General features: G+C 44.8%; 1 protein-coding gene across 13 annotated transcripts in view; it reads left to right on the top strand.

Moving 5' to 3' along the window:
- Positions 1-5,221, top strand: part of STN1 (STN1 subunit of CST complex) — a 37,089-nt gene extending 31,868 nt beyond the window's left edge. For all 13 annotated transcript variants that reach the window (XM_060405175.1, XM_060405174.1, XM_060405171.1 and 10 more), the window contains one exon: positions 4,256-5,221. In XM_060405175.1, coding sequence (XP_060261158.1) covers positions 4,256-4,413 — 158 coding nt within the window. In that variant the 3' untranslated portion in view covers positions 4,414-5,221. The remainder of the gene's footprint in view (positions 1-4,255) is intronic.
- Positions 5,222-15,440: the final 10,219 nt, after the last annotated feature.

Raw genomic sequence — 15,440 nt, 5'->3', positions numbered from 1 at the left:
ACCCCTCCCTCCGCTTACACAGCAGTCCCATCTGTCTGCTATAGCTATTTTGGAGCTCTAGAGTATCTATAAAGGCTGGCAACTTCCAGAGGAAGGTTTGGACAGTAATTAGGCTTGCTTCCAGTCAAGATTCAAATCTTAGTAGCGGATGCCCATCCCATACCTCCAACTACATAGCAGGCAGCTGTGCATGTGTTTCTGGATCTAGGGTGGGCAGAAAGGGCCCAGTCCTCCGTGTGTCAGGGGTCTGTGCTCTGGTCACTCATTACTGCTTCTGATCACAGAGTTGTGGACAGAGAGGTGGGTAGCCGTTGTTGCACCTCCTCCCATTGCTGTGCCTGCCTCACCCAACAGCTGAGGTGACTTCCAAGGGATTTTAAAAAGACTGGCACCCTTCTTTTTAAAAACCCTTCATTTCTTTTTTTTGCCCCTTTTGGAGCCAGAAAAGAAAGACTTAAGACATTCAAAATCAACTGCATATATGGGGAAAATTAGAAAGTGACCTTACATACCCAGGAAAAGGCACAGACTCAGAAATAGACCTGAGAAGACCTTAGGTTTCCATCTCAGGCTATTCTTGGCTCAGAGACGGCCTACAACAACTGAAAAAAATTAGAAACAATAACAAAAAAACAGCTACCACCAGGAAAGGGGAGGAATCTAATCTCCAAAATTACCACATTGTTAGATTCAAGTGTCCAGTTTTCAACTAAAAGCGAAAGATATACAAAGAGACAGGAAACTATGACCCATTCAAAGGAAGGGGGAAAAAAGCAACAGAAACTATCCCTGAAAAAGACCTGATGGCTTATCTATTGCACAGAGGCTTTAAAACAACTGTCTTAAAGATGCTCATGAAAATGATGGGTTAATAAAATGGAAAATATTGATTAAGAGAAAAACTAAAAAGAAATTCTGACAAGGACAGGAACTGAAACGCAACATTTACTAGTGATTCAAAGGCAGATTTGAACAGGAAGAAGAATCAACAGGGCTCTGAAAAAAACAATGAACAGAACCGAAGGGACCCGTGGGACACCATCAGATGGACCAACGTATGTGTTATGGGAGTCTCAGAAGAAGAGAGCAGGGGCAGGTATACTAATGTCAGACAAAACAGCCTTTAAATCAAAATGCTACAAGAAACAAAGAAGGATATTATATATTAATAAGATGTTCGATAAGAAGACATAGCAATTTAAATGTTATGTGTCTAGTGACAGACCATCGGAATATTATATGAAGCAAAAACTGACAGAATTGAAAGAAATAAATAGTTCTACAGTAATAGTTGGAGATTTCAGTACTCCACTCTCAATAGTGGATAGAAAAACTGAATAAGGAAGCAGAGGATAAGAAGATAAGGAAGCAGAGGACTTAAATAAGACCATAAGTCAGCCAGATCTAACCTGTGCACACAGAAGACCACCTAACAACCACATGCATGTTCTTCTCATGCATACGTGGGACCTTCTCCAGGATAGAAGATGTTAGACCATCGGTAATTCTCAACAGATTTTAAAAGATAGATATCATACAAAGTATCTTCTCTCTGACCAGTATCTTTTGAAGTTAGAAGACCATAACAGAAGTAAAGCTGAAAAATTTACAAATTTGTGAGAATTAAATAACACGCTCTTAACCAGTTGACCAAAGAAGAAATTAGAAAATACTTAGAGATGAATGAAAACTAAAACACAGCATACCAAAACTTATGGGACACAGCAAAAGCCGGGCATAACGGGGTACTTTATAGCTAAGAACACTTACATAGGTTTACAATTTCAGGAACGGAAAAAGAAGAACAAAGTAGCTCAAAGCTAACAGAAGGAAGGAAATAATAAAAATTAGAGCACAGATAAATGAAATAGAGAATAGAAAAACAATAGAGAAAATCAAGGAAACCAAAAATTGCTTGTTTGAAAAGATCATCAAAATTGCTAAACATTTAGCTGGGTGGACTGAAAAAAAGGAGAAAAAACTCAGATTACTAAAATCAGAAATGAAAATGAGGACATCAATACTGATTCTACAGAAATAAAAAGGATTCTAAAAAAGTACTGTAAACAATTGTATGCCAACAAATTGTATAACCAGATGAACAAATTCCTAGAAACACAGAGCCTCCCAAGACTAAATTATGAAGACATGGAAAATCTGAATAGATCTACAGTAAGGAGGTTGAATCAGTAGTAAATAATCTCCCAACAAAGAAAAGTTTGGACCTGATGGTTTCACCAGTGAATTGTAAACATTTAAAGAACTAATGCCAGTCCTTTTCTGCCTATAACTGGAAGACCCCTCTATGAACAGCCTTGCTAGACAACCCTCAGATAGCAGAATGGCCTTTGTGAAGAAGTCCTTTAAGACCTCTGGGGCAGTCAGCACTGCTGAACATACATGCCTATACATCACCTTGAGCCCTGAGCCTGAGCACCCAGGTCTTACAAAAACTAAGATTCCAAGCTGAGCAGTGCTGGAATTCCTAGTGTTCCCTCTCTGCTGTGTGCAAACCCAGCTTTGCTTGGTGTCTTTCTCTACCCATCATCAACTCTCCCTCTTGGGAAAAGTTGAAGCTTCTTTAGAGCGCAGACTAGGTTTTGTGCATCTTCTTAGGTTATGAATATAACGATAAGTAAATTCTCCAAGGATGAAGCACCCACAGTGAGTCTCCTTTCATCAACACAAGCAGAGGTGAAGCAGGTGCTTTTCTTCCATTTTATCCGTGAGGATGCGGGATGAGGAACTGGGATGATTTTGCCCCAGTCATAGAGCCAGCACTTGAATTCAAGTCCCTTGGACTCCAGAGTCTGCTCTTCATCTGCCCTCTGTGCCTGTTCCTGCTTGCTCAGTGCTGCACATGTATTAATAGTAGGTGTTCAGGAAATTTTGATTGAACAAATGTTGAAGAAACAGCCTGGAAATGTGGAGACCAGTGGAGTTTCCCAACAGTAACCCCGGTTGGTAGGAATAATGAGTTGAGTAGCCACTAGAGGTCAGAATTAACAAGTCTTTGTTAGCCCACTACCTGTGATCAGCCCTGACCCTTAACAGCTGGGAAGGACCTCAGAGGTGCCCCCACCTCCAGTCCCTCTCCCTATTGGTCAGAAAACCTGGCTTGAAGATGCAGTGACTTGCCCAAAGCCACAGCCATGTTTTGCCCATCACCACGACCCCTCCAGGACTTTCCTGGAGCCTAAAGCATTCTGTCATCTGAAAACAATGTTCAGTGACTGTGCAGAGCGCTAGTGGGCCAAGTGCTAGGCACATGTCAGTGAGAGGCCTGACTGTGCTGAAAACTGGGGAGGGCTGGTTTCCAGGAATGAGGTTTGACTTTGACTCAATGTTACAAATAAGTTTTATGTCATGACCCAATAAATTATATCATTTCATTATACATTTTGCCTCAACTATATATACACATATATAATTGAATATAAACTAATATTTAGCCTACCTTAATATTTATCCTACTTAAAATGCAATACATTCTGTAATCTCATATTCTGGTCTGCCTCAGTCTGTTTGGTAAGAAAAGAATGCTAATCACAACCCACTAAATTGATTTCATGATCCTCATAACTTCAGTATGAATACCGCTATTGCAAAATGATTGATTTCTATTAGGAAAGTGGTCAGTCACCCTGAACTGTCACAAATGGTCCCATTTGTTCTGGTAGAGGGTGAGAAGTTCCTTGAACACAGCCACCACAGACAGACTGTTTGGAAGCCTAGGCAGAGAGGAGTGAGAAGAGGCCAAAGGTCACCATTGCAGTCCCATGGTCCAGGATTTACGGAAGGAATAAGGAGACTGCTGCAGGCTGGCTCTGCTGTCCACCTCAGGAGGGCTCCCACCTGGGAAGCTAGGGGGTTAGCACTGAATCTGTGCACCTGTACATGTGACTTCCCGAGAGAAAAAGATGATCGAGCGCTACAACCCCACGGGGTTATGAGTATACAGTTACTGACTGGGAATCCTGGGAGGCTGAAGGCCTGTGTCCCGGAGCAGTGGTCCCTGGCACACGCCTGAGCACAGGTGATTTGGTTTGTTGTCCTTGGTAAGATAGGCCAGTGCATCTCCTGCTTCAGTGTGCACAGAACCATCGGGGCGGGTGGGAAGGTCTTGTGGAGCTGCAGGTTCTGATTCAGGAAATACAGAGAAGGACTTCCATGTAGAGGAGAGCACAGGGGGTGGGGGGAGAGAAGAGGGTCTGATAGATGTGTCCAAGCTGCGCCAACTCCCTTTTTCCCACAGACGTGGAGAAGGGCTGCCACTTCCTGCACGTCCTGGCCTGTGCCCGCCTGAGCCTCAGCCCAGGCCTGAGTGAGCCCGTGCTGCAGCAGGTGCTGCAGCTGCTGGAGGACCAGAGTGACATCGTCAGCACCACGGAGAAGTACTACACGGCATTCTGAGCAGAGGCCAGCAGGCAGCACAGGCAGAGCGGGGAGGGCGAGGGGAACCAGTTGGCATTCACTCCCAAGCTCTGGTTTTAACATCGTGCCCAGGCCTATAGGTCTGGGGGCAATTGTCTCATAACAAACTATGAAATCTGGTGATTTGAGGAATGGGAATTTGGCATAAATTCTGGAGGCTGCCTTCTACCTGCCGTCAATTCAGTCATTCAGTTGTGTCCAACTCTCTGGACTGCAGCACGCCAGGCTTCCCTGTCCATCCAACTCCCAGAGCTTGCTCAAACTCCTGTCCATCGAGTCAGTAATACCATTCACCCATCTCATGCTCTGTTGTACCCTTCTCCTCCTGCCTTCAATCTTTCCCTGCATCAGGGTCTTTTCTAATGAATCAGCTCTTCACATCTACCTGCTATATCCTGGGATAAAATGACTTATCTCAGCCACAACATGCAAGAAAACCCTCCTCATTGGACTCTGGGCTGGACCGAGCATCACTCACAGAGCAGAAAAGGAAGAAACTGCTGGTGGCTGGCCTGGTTGGAGGTTCTGCCAAGGGGCCTTCCATGGTAAAGGCCCCTGGATGCAGAAACAGAAGAGCGTACAGATCACCAGCTCAGACGCTTTTGAAAACTTTGGACTATCAGGTACTTTCTTGGCATCTCTTGGTGGTTAAGACCCTGGGGTAGGGGACTAGGTCTCCCTGGATGAGTGTTGCTGACCTATAATTTCTGTGGGTCAAACCCCAGCAGTGGGTCCAGTCTTGGGTTGAATTGTTTATAGTGATGGAAATAAAACAGGATCTAAGGCATGGCTCTGTATTTGCTATTTTCCTTTTTTCCCATCTGAATCACAGGGCGTTTCAGTACATGTCCCTGTGCTTGAGGACACTGTGGCTAAATTCAACACATCATCTCTTAATATTCTGAAGTTCTCCGAGGCTGCCGGCCAATTATCTGGCAGTGATAGATGTTATTTTCAAGGTTACCACTGAACATGCAGGACGCCCTGACACCTTCCAAACACTCGGGATGTGCCCAGACAGGTGACGGGGTCATGCTTTTGCTGGGAAAGACAGGTAAAGGGAAGAAATCTGGCGTATGGCATAGGCTTGTTCTAACAGCTCGATGACAAATCCAGCCAGCGGAAAGCAAGTGCAGGGAAAGATTTGGAGTTAATTACAGTCATTTCACAAAAGCACATCTGCCTTTGGCTGCATCCTTAGAATTTGACGTAATAAGCTTTTAGCAGCTCTCCTGGAGAGCCTGCAGGCCTGGTCTGTTGTTCTGCTCTGTGTGGAAACAGAGTGGTTTTACACTCAGAAGTCGCCTGTGGCTCCATGTGTGAGTCCTGGAGTGAGTCCCGACAGATGACTTCCTGTCTTGGACTTTCCTGATTTGACCCAAACCTCTGCCCGGTTTCTAGCAGTTATTACCCAGATAGGTGCCCTGTATTCAGAAGGGTTCCTGTAGAACAGGGTTTACCTGGAATGACACCCCAGTGATTCCTCCTTGAGGTCAGCAGCTGTTCCCTACTGAACACATCTCAGATTATTGGAGCTGCCAGGAAGGCGTCTTGAGTCTGAACATAAAAAGGATACATCCTTGCTCACAACCACCCGGCTTCTAGGGGAGCTATAACCCCAAGGAGGTGATCACAGAAGATGGAGAGAATGAGTGTCCAGGGTGCCCACTGCTGTGTAAAACTGGGGTAGATATTCCTCTACAGGGAGAAATCAGTTATGGTGCATGTGCTCAATGAACGACTATGCAGCCGTTAGGTTAATGGAGTAGACAAATACTGTTGCCATGGAGCAGTATCCCCAGGAGACTGAGCGGGAAGAAAATTGAGTTCCAAATCTATCTATATAATACCACTGACCAGCAACCCCCTGTGTGTCTGTATGTTTCTAAACAGAGTGTTTCTGCACATCCATCCATATAAATGTGGCGAGTATACGCATACATACAGTTGCCCACTCCACTCCTAGGGTTCAGTCCCAGACCTCTTTTCTGCTTAGCTTGCTCCCACTGGAATCTCAACCAGTCCCAAGGCTCAGACCATCTGTATGTTGACAAACCCCAGTTTGCATCCAGTTTACACCTCTTGGAACTCCTGACCCTCCAGTCAGCCTCCTGCTGACAGCTTGATTTAGGTGTCCAACAGACATCACGAATGTAAGATACCCAAAGCCAGGCCCCCACCCACTGCTGACCCCAAACGTGCTCCTTCAGAAGCTTTCCCTGGTTCAGGAAGAGGCAGCTCCATTTTCCCAGCTGCTCAGGCCAAGCCCGTTGACTCCTCCCCTCTCATATCCCATGTCCAGCCTGATCATACTGGCATCTCACTTCTCTACTACCAACCCCTGGAGTATGGCGGGGCTCCTACCGTCCTCTCTGCTCCCTGGCCCCTCTTCAGTTCACTGTTGGCACAGCAGCCCCGCTCCACAGTGCCTTTCTCATCACATGGCACACGGTCTGTCTGTTTCTTACTTAGCCTGCTTATATTCTCCCCAACAGAAGGAACGCTCCATGAAAGCAAGACTTTCTCTCTCGTTCATTTCCTGCTGTGTCCCAGCACCTAGAACAGGGCCCAGCACATCTTCCAAGTGATTCCACGACTATGTGTGTGTGTGCGGCTCCTCTCCACCTGCTGATAACTTCCTCTCTTTCCTGGGGACTTTCTCCAATGTCTTGGAAGGCTGTTCAGGCCGGAAGTACTCAGAATTAACACCTACCAGCTTTAGCCAATGGGACCTGGGGTATAAGTACTTCTGTTCCCTCACCCTTCCAATGAAATATCTCTGAGGCTCATGTTCTACAGCACTTCCCAGAGTTTGTCTGTGGGATGAGGCTCCATCCGCCCACAACAGCAGCTAACTTGATAATCACCCTCAGTTGGCTACCTTACCCTGTCTTACTTTACCCCTCTCCAATACTGTTTGCTGCAGCTCCCAAATGAACGGCTTCCTTTTTGATTCTTGTCTCAGGGTCAGATTCTGAACAAGCACAACACGAATGCTCACAAGTTTATTTGAGAAATTCTAATGAATAATTAATTATGCACATCAGATTGTTAGAAATGCTCCCCTAAGTGACACACTTGTTACCTCTGAAAGGGGAGATGTCAGATGCTTTTTAACTGCATATCTATACTTGAGTAGTGTTACAATTAGTAAATGTCATTATACACTTTCCCAACTGTCTCATAAACATCTTTTTAATTAAAAAAAAATTGGCACAGCAAGCTACAGGATCTTAATTCCCCAACCAGGGATCAAACCCGTGCCTCCTGCGTCGGAAGAGCAGAATCTTGACCAGTGGACCACCAGGAGAGTCCCAAGTGTCATTATACAGAAATAACAAAGCTGTCTCGCTCCCCACCCCGCACTCACATAACCTAAATCATGAGTGAACCAAGAATGCAATGAGGGAAGCTCCTAGTAAACTCTCTGGGGCTACAGTTGGGTCTCTACTCATGAACTGAAGAGCAACCGAGGGGTCCCCCTGAGAAGGAGGGAAACTGAGCAGACATCCCCCTGTCCTTTCCATGCGCACGTTTCAGGAGCCGTGAACACTGCCTATAGTTAACGTAAGCGAGAAGACACATAGTGCTCTGTCTGGTCAAGGATTTGTTTGAACACTCATGATTATCCCCATCTGGTAAGCTCCCAGTGCTGCTCATCCCTGTAAGACACTTCTTTCTAATTATTTCCCCCTCTGATAGTGTGCCAGGACACTGGCCGGGAAAAAGCCAGGCAGAAAGAAGTCTGTTCAGTGATGAGGAACCCAAAACTTGGTGCCAAGGATTAAAACCAAGCAAACTTGTAATTTTCCACTGGAGAAAACATCCGCACTTTTTTATTAGTGCCATCTCTTCTCTACAAGTGGCCTCTAGAGCAACTGCCGGAAAAAAAGCATCTCATTGTTTCCTTACTAGATTTACATGAAGCATACAGGCAAACTCAGGAAGACGGTGATGAGGTTTGCTGGAGAAGCTAGCAGCAGGCGCTGGAAGAGAAGTAGAGCATCCTGAAGGGAGATCATGTCCGTGGACGAAGAACCTTGCAGTAGAGTTTTTATTTGCATAATAGTCTGTTACTGGTGGAGGCTCTAAATGTGATCCCAAACTCCCACAGAAGTGAGTTTTTACTTAATCCAGAATTTTTTTTAATGGCTTATTTTTATTGAACTTTTATTAGGTAAACCCGAACAGGTCAGTCCCAGGTTTTCCACGTTCAGAGGAATTCTAAATCAAATCCCAAATTCCTGAAGAGGTTCCAGCCTCTCCCTGTATGTCAAATTTAAATGATAGATTTCACTTTGTAACATCAAAAGAGGAATTTTGAAGACCACAAAACAGCCCTGGTTTTTTGCCTTTGTTTTTTTTAAACAGAGACAGTCAAGTGGTGTCTCATTAATTCAGACTGATGTGGTGAAATCTGTGTGTAAGTTAGTGAAACACCTGGGCTTGAAATAGTGCCATCTTGTGGCTTTCGGTCTACCCAATGAATCATACTATGTCTGAATTACTATGAGGGAACAGGTTTGCTGCTCTTAGGAAGGCTGCTCTAATGAATGATTACTTAAATTATGTATCATTTTTTATTATTCAGTATCACTTAATTTTTATGTATTTTGTGTCATTTTTATGTATTATGTATCATTTACTATCCATAGGTGATTTTATAGCACCTGAATTTAAGAGATTTGAAAACATACTTCCATACAAAAAATTATACACAAATGTTCCCAGCACTATTATTCCTAATAACCAGAAACTGGAAACCACCCAGATGACCAACTACTAATAAGTGGATAAATAGATGTGAAACATTCATACAAGGGAATATTAATCAGCCATAAAAAAGGAATAGAGTACCAATACATATTACAGTATAGATGAACCATGAAAACATTGTGCTAAGTGAAAGATGTCAGGTACAAGAGGCCACATATTGTATGATTCCATTTATAGGAAATGTCCAAAATGGGCAAATCCATGAAGACAAAAAATGGATTAGTCAGGGCAGGCGGAGAGTTGGTGGCACAGGGTTTCTTTTGGGGGTGACAGAAGTTTTCTGGAATTAGGTGGTGATGGTGTTTGCACAACGCTGAATGTACTTGATGAACTGTGAGTTAGGTTGGGATTCCTCACAGCCTGGCAGCAGGGTTCCAGGTTAGGCACCCCAGGGAAGAGCACATCCCACACGGGAGCTGCACGGCCGTTTTGTGCAGAGTCCCAGCGGCCACACAGTGCCACTTCCACGGCCTTCTAATCGTCAGGGCTGTCCGGAGTGCTGCCCAGACTCCAGAGGAAAGGAATAAACTACCCCGATGGGGGCTAACAAGGCTCTAGAAGTGCACGTAGATCTGCAAGGAGATCCAACCAGCCCATCCTAAAGGAGATCAGTCCTGAGTATTCATTGGAAGGACTGAGGCTGAAGCTGAAACTCCAATACTTTGGCCACCTGATGCGAAGAGCTGGTTTGCTGGAAAAAACCCTGATCCTGGGAAAGACTGAAGGTGGGACTGAAAAGAGGACGACAAAGGATGAGATGGTTGGATGGCATCACCGACGCAATGGACATGAGTTTGAGTAGGCTCTGGGAGTTGGTGATGGAAAGGGAAGCCTGACATGCTGCAGTCCATGGGGTTGCAAAGAGTCGGACATGACTGAGCGGCTGAACTGTCTGCGAAGTACGCATAGAATGGGAATATTGCTGTGGCCACACTGGGGAAATATAATCGCTCACAGATAATCTTTCAGGTTTTATACACATACAGCCTCATTCTTTTTTTCAACTTACTTATTTGGCTGCACTGGGTCTTAGTTGCAGCATGTGAGATCTAGGTCCCTCAGGGATCGAACCAGGCCCCCTGCATTGGGAGCATGGTATCCTAGCCATTGGGCCACCAGAGAAGTCCCTGTCACAGCCTTGTTCTTTAAAAAAATTTTTTTTAATATCAAAAAGTACAAAGAAAGAAAAACTGGTGTATCACTTCCCAGGTACTCTTTTTTTTTTTTTTTTTAGATTATATGTGTCCTTAAAAAAATAACAATATTTTGCCCAAAATATATGTCAGTATTTTAAATGCACCTTGCTTTTTTGTTTAATAATATATCTTAAAATTTAGGTGTATGTGTGTTTTTTTCCACTTCAGCATGCAAGATTGACTATGTTCTTTTAAATGGTCAGATAATTCCTTTGTATGTTTAACCTTCTTATGTATCCTTTAAGGTTTTTAACCAGACCCTCTAATGAAAGACGTTTAATTGGTCACCAGTTTGTTGCTATTGTGACCAATTATGCAGGAAACATCCTTGTACGTTTTCCTTTTCTTTGGCATACGTTTGCATATATTTGTAAGGTAAGTTTTATTTTGTTTTGTTTCCATGTACTTGGCTGCCGTGTCGGGTCTTAGTTGCAGTATGCGGGATCTTCACTGCGGGCACAGACTCTCTAGTTGTGGGGCAGGGGCTTAGTTAATCCACAGAAATGTGGGATTTTAGTTCCCTAAACAGCATCCCTGGCATTGCAAGGCAGATTCTTAACTACGAACCACCGAGGAAGTCCCTGTATGGTAAATTTTTATTAACACAACCACCAGGAGAAAGGTCTTGAACATTTAAAAAATCATTGGAAAGGTTGATCTGTTATCTCTTCTCTTTAAATAAAAATACTTATTTTAAAAATTTTTATTATTTATTTGGCTGTGCTGAGTCTTAGTCGCAGCATGCAGTAGCTTTAGTTGTGTCAGGCGACTCTTCGTTGCAGTATATAGGATCTAGTTCCCTGACCAAGGATCGTATCTGGGCCCCATGATTGGGAGTGTGGAGTCTTAGCCCATGGACCACCAGGGAAGTAAGTCCTGTTTTCTCTTATTTATGAACCTACTCTTTGCTTACAAGCTCACCAACACTTTGTACATATTTGAAGAAGGAAATGGCAACCCATTCCAATATTCTTGCCTGGGAAATCCCGTGGACAGAGGAGGCTGGCGGGCTACAGTCCATGGGGTTGCAAAGAGTCAGACACAACTGAGTGTACACATTAAAACTGTATATGAAAAAATAAATAAATAAAACTGTATATGTTATCAGTAGTTTTAATCACTGTCTATCTGATTGGTAAAAACAACTTGTAGGTTTTGCTTGCATTTCTACTTCTTTAGATATGAGCGGCATCTAGCATCGGTTCATTCCAGGCAACCTCTGGATGAATGTAGTTCTGCCCTGGACACTGGCCATTACTTCCAGCAGAGGCCTGGTTGTATCAAGCACAGAAACAGTCCAAGGCCGGACGCTGAGGTCCTAGTTAATACACAGCTGGAATAAACATCCTGAAGAACTCAAACCTCAATGTTCCCCATTTGCTACTTCAAGTGCTTGGACACATGCCTGCCCAAATGTTATATAATACATGAAGGCAGCAATCTTTTAAAAACCAATCACCATATTATAGACTCAGTCCTCTCATAAACCAGATGCCATTCAACTCTGGTTCAGTGACTCTGTCCCCAGTCAGATAAACTGTAAGAAACTAAAGATGTTTTAAAGAAAGTGCTAATTAAGTGGAGAAGATAGTTTTAGTAATAGAAATGGCCTTAATGTTGCTGCCACTTTAATCAGCATAGCCCAATTATCATAATAAGGTGATGCTTGCATTTTCATCATTGACCAGGTTTGGTACAGTTCATGGGGTACTGGGCAACACCCATTTAGATAATCTTCTTGGCTGGAAATTGCATCCTCAGGGAGAAGGCATTTTAGTTTTGTTCTGAGGACAGTCAGTGAATGGAAGAAAGAAAGCAGGGGTGAAGACAGAAAATGCTTCTGTTTTTGTTTTTTGGGTTTTTTAGCTTTACTTTAGAGCAGAGCAACAGTGGTGTCACATAAGCGGTGATATGTGGCACAAGGAACCTGTGAGAAGTACAGAGTTTCCTGATGTACTGAGATTTGTGAATGATTAATATAAATTTGGTGGCAGAATAATATATTGAGCTGTTAGCATGGGATTTGTATTTCCTGTCTTCTATTGCTTCTTCCAAGCAAGAAGCCAACCTTGCCTCCAGGAGGTTTGGTTTGGAGGCTGAAACCAGAAGTTGTTTGTGCAGACAAGCTGGCTTATGTTTTCTGGAAGCCTGGAGCCTGGGAGGGACTGGAGATGAGTGGGCTTCAGGCCTGGCAGACCAGAATGTGCTGCCCAGGGTGCCTGCGGCAGGTGGCAGGTTGGCAGGACTTCTGTGGGGAGGTTTTGCAGTGTCTCTTGCAGACTTAAGCATTGGCTTAAGATCCCCAGCCTCAGCCGAGATTCCCAAGCATGGAAAGGAAGCTTCTGTAAGCGTCCTCTAAAGGAACACCCTGGGGACATCAGCAGAAGACTTGGTCTCAGAAAAGTGGACACAGCACCCATTTTCCAGGCACCAGGTACCCTCCCATGTGATGGATTTTCACGCATCCCAAGAGAAGGGGAGAGCCTACAGCCCCATTACCACCAATATTATTTTCTTTCCAGCCCAGAGACTGAGGGCTCCCAAGCCTCAGATAACTTGAAATAAAGAAAAAGAAGGCATGTGATGTGTCGCCCCCCTCACCCTGAGTTTTAGGAGTAAGATTCTTACTGCACTGCAGTTAGAATCAAGGCAAGGTGAATTTTAGAACAAGATCACATTCCCACCCCACCCACTTTTGCATTCCAGAATGGTCTGTTCAGTGGAGGGAAAAACAAGTATTGAATTGGCCAAAAAGTTCATTCAGGTTTTTCCGTAAGCTGTTATGGCAAAACCCAAACTTTTTGGCCAACCCAAATACTCCAGCAGTAGCACCCTGCATATGAAAACCACTTGTCCTGTGTCCCTGTGGAAACAATTGGAAATCACAGCCTCAGGAGATGGGGAGGGCCATATGATGAGTTTGTTATGTATCATCAGTGGGGTCCACCTTATCATGAACTGAAAATGTCACCCTCTCCTGCAACCATCATGCATGTGACCAGCTGGACGTGACCTGGACCACAGGCAAGCGATCAGAGAGGATCTAACCTAGGAGAAGGCCCCAAACCACCTGAGCGAGTCTTCTCCCAACATGAAGAAGCTTGAAAAGGCCTGACTCATCCAGCAGCCAGCCTAGCCCAGCCCAGCCCAGCGCCTCAGGAAGAGTCAGCAAACCGCCTGTGTGGTTTCCTTCCAGTCCCAGCTTGCCTCGACCTGGTGGAAGGCAAGAAGTAGACACGCCAGTTCTGGGAACAAGAGCCAGCTTGGGAATGGTGGTGTCAGCACTCCGTGGAGGGCTGGGCTGGGCACAAGCCCACACCCCATTGGGGTGAGTCTGAGGGCAAGTTCAGGAGGTATCAGCCATTTCTGTCCATTTGTTGTGGACCCAGGTAACCAGAAAAAATAGGAGATGGACAGGTTCTGAACCTATAGCCAGCTGAGGTCTTGGACTTGACTGTTCCCATCTATTCCCTCAGAGGTTGCCCATATCACAGTTCACTTGGAATTCTATGACAGACCCAGCAGTAGGGACAGAATGGTGCTTAATAAATGTTTCAGTGGATGGCCAGTGCATTGCACTTATTGAGTGTCAACTGTATGCTAGGCATCATGCAGTGTTGTAGAGGGGGATGCCAAGGCAAAGCTCCAACCCTGTCTCCAGGGCACTTGAAGTAAAGTGAGTCATAAGCACATGTCTGTATGACTTACAGCCCATGGATACATATGGTCTTGTTTGACCCTCAGAGTTTAAAAATACTCAGTTCAGTTCAGTTGCTCAGTCGTGTCTGACTCTTTGTGACCCCATGGACTGCAGCACGCCACGGTTTCCTGTTGGTAAAAATATTAAACCAACATATTAAAAAAATTGGCTGTCATATGTATTAAAAAAAAAAAAAAGTGTGTATGTGTTTGAGAAACCACAGAAGAAACTGTATCAGGGGTGTCTTCCTCAGATACGGAATTGGGGGCTAAAGTGGGTAGAAGACTTATTGCAATGTTTTGTAATTTTTTGATGTGTAAAATGCTATAACTCTACAAATAAAAAAAGGGATGGGGAAAATCCTCACCAAAGTCTAGCTTTCTGGATTTTTCTTGACAAAGAATTCTAACAGTACTGGGAACGTTTACTCTGGAAGCAGTGTGTAGGTGGGGAGAAGGGCAGCATTAAAGATTTAAAGCTGAAAGCCGGCATCAGATTTACATTTTGGAAAGAATACTTTGGCAGCAGGGTGAAGGAGCATTGCTCAGGGGCCGGTAGACCAGAGAGACGTGACTACAGTGATCCAGGGGAGGGTAGTAAGGGCCTGAATGGGGACGGTGACCAGCAGACGGATGTCCGAGACCTAAATGCAAGACCCCAGGTGGGAAATTGATTCAGGAAAGGAGGGTGGGAAAGGCCGGAGTATCGCCCAGGTTCTGGAGGACAGACCACGGGGATGGCCGTAGGAGTCTCAGGCTAATGGAAGGGCAAGAGGGCTCAGGAGCTCTGTGCGTGTGTGCATGCTAAGTCGCTTCAATCGTGTCCGACTCTCCAACCATATGGGTCTGTGGGCCTTCTCAACTGGATTCAGCAGAAACGCTTAAAGAGTGTGGCTCCTGAAGTACAAGCAAAGGCCCTCACTGGAAATACTCTCTCACAGGCAATTAATTAGCTCCTCCCCACCCCATTCCAGGTAGTCAGAGTCTCTGTGAGTTACCAGAGAAAACGGCCCCTCTGGAGAATGCCACCTGGGAGAACTAGAATTTCAGAGAAGCTTAATGCTTGTGGTTGAAGAAGGCAAAGAAGCACCAACTGAGAAGTCGTTAAAATTGTATCCCTTTAGGGAATGCATTTTCTTGGATCTATGTGCATCCTTTGCAGCGATATTAGTCACTGCTGAAGCCCTTTTTTGGGTCACTGAGCCACCACTAGGATGCTGTTTCTGGGAGGATTACCTTGAGCAACCAACCCCAAACAGCAACCCCCAGGCATCAACAAGCCCTGTTGCCCTGGCAACACCACCATCCACAGGGAGGGGTAGGTGCCCCAGCCCT

The sequence above is a fragment of the Ovis aries genome, chromosome 22 (assembly GCF_016772045.2).
Source record: "Ovis aries strain OAR_USU_Benz2616 breed Rambouillet chromosome 22, ARS-UI_Ramb_v3.0, whole genome shotgun sequence".
NCBI lineage: Eukaryota > Metazoa > Chordata > Mammalia > Artiodactyla > Bovidae > Ovis > Ovis aries.
The sequence above is the reverse complement of the archived record's forward strand: the minus strand, read 5'-3'. Positions and strand labels throughout refer to the sequence as shown.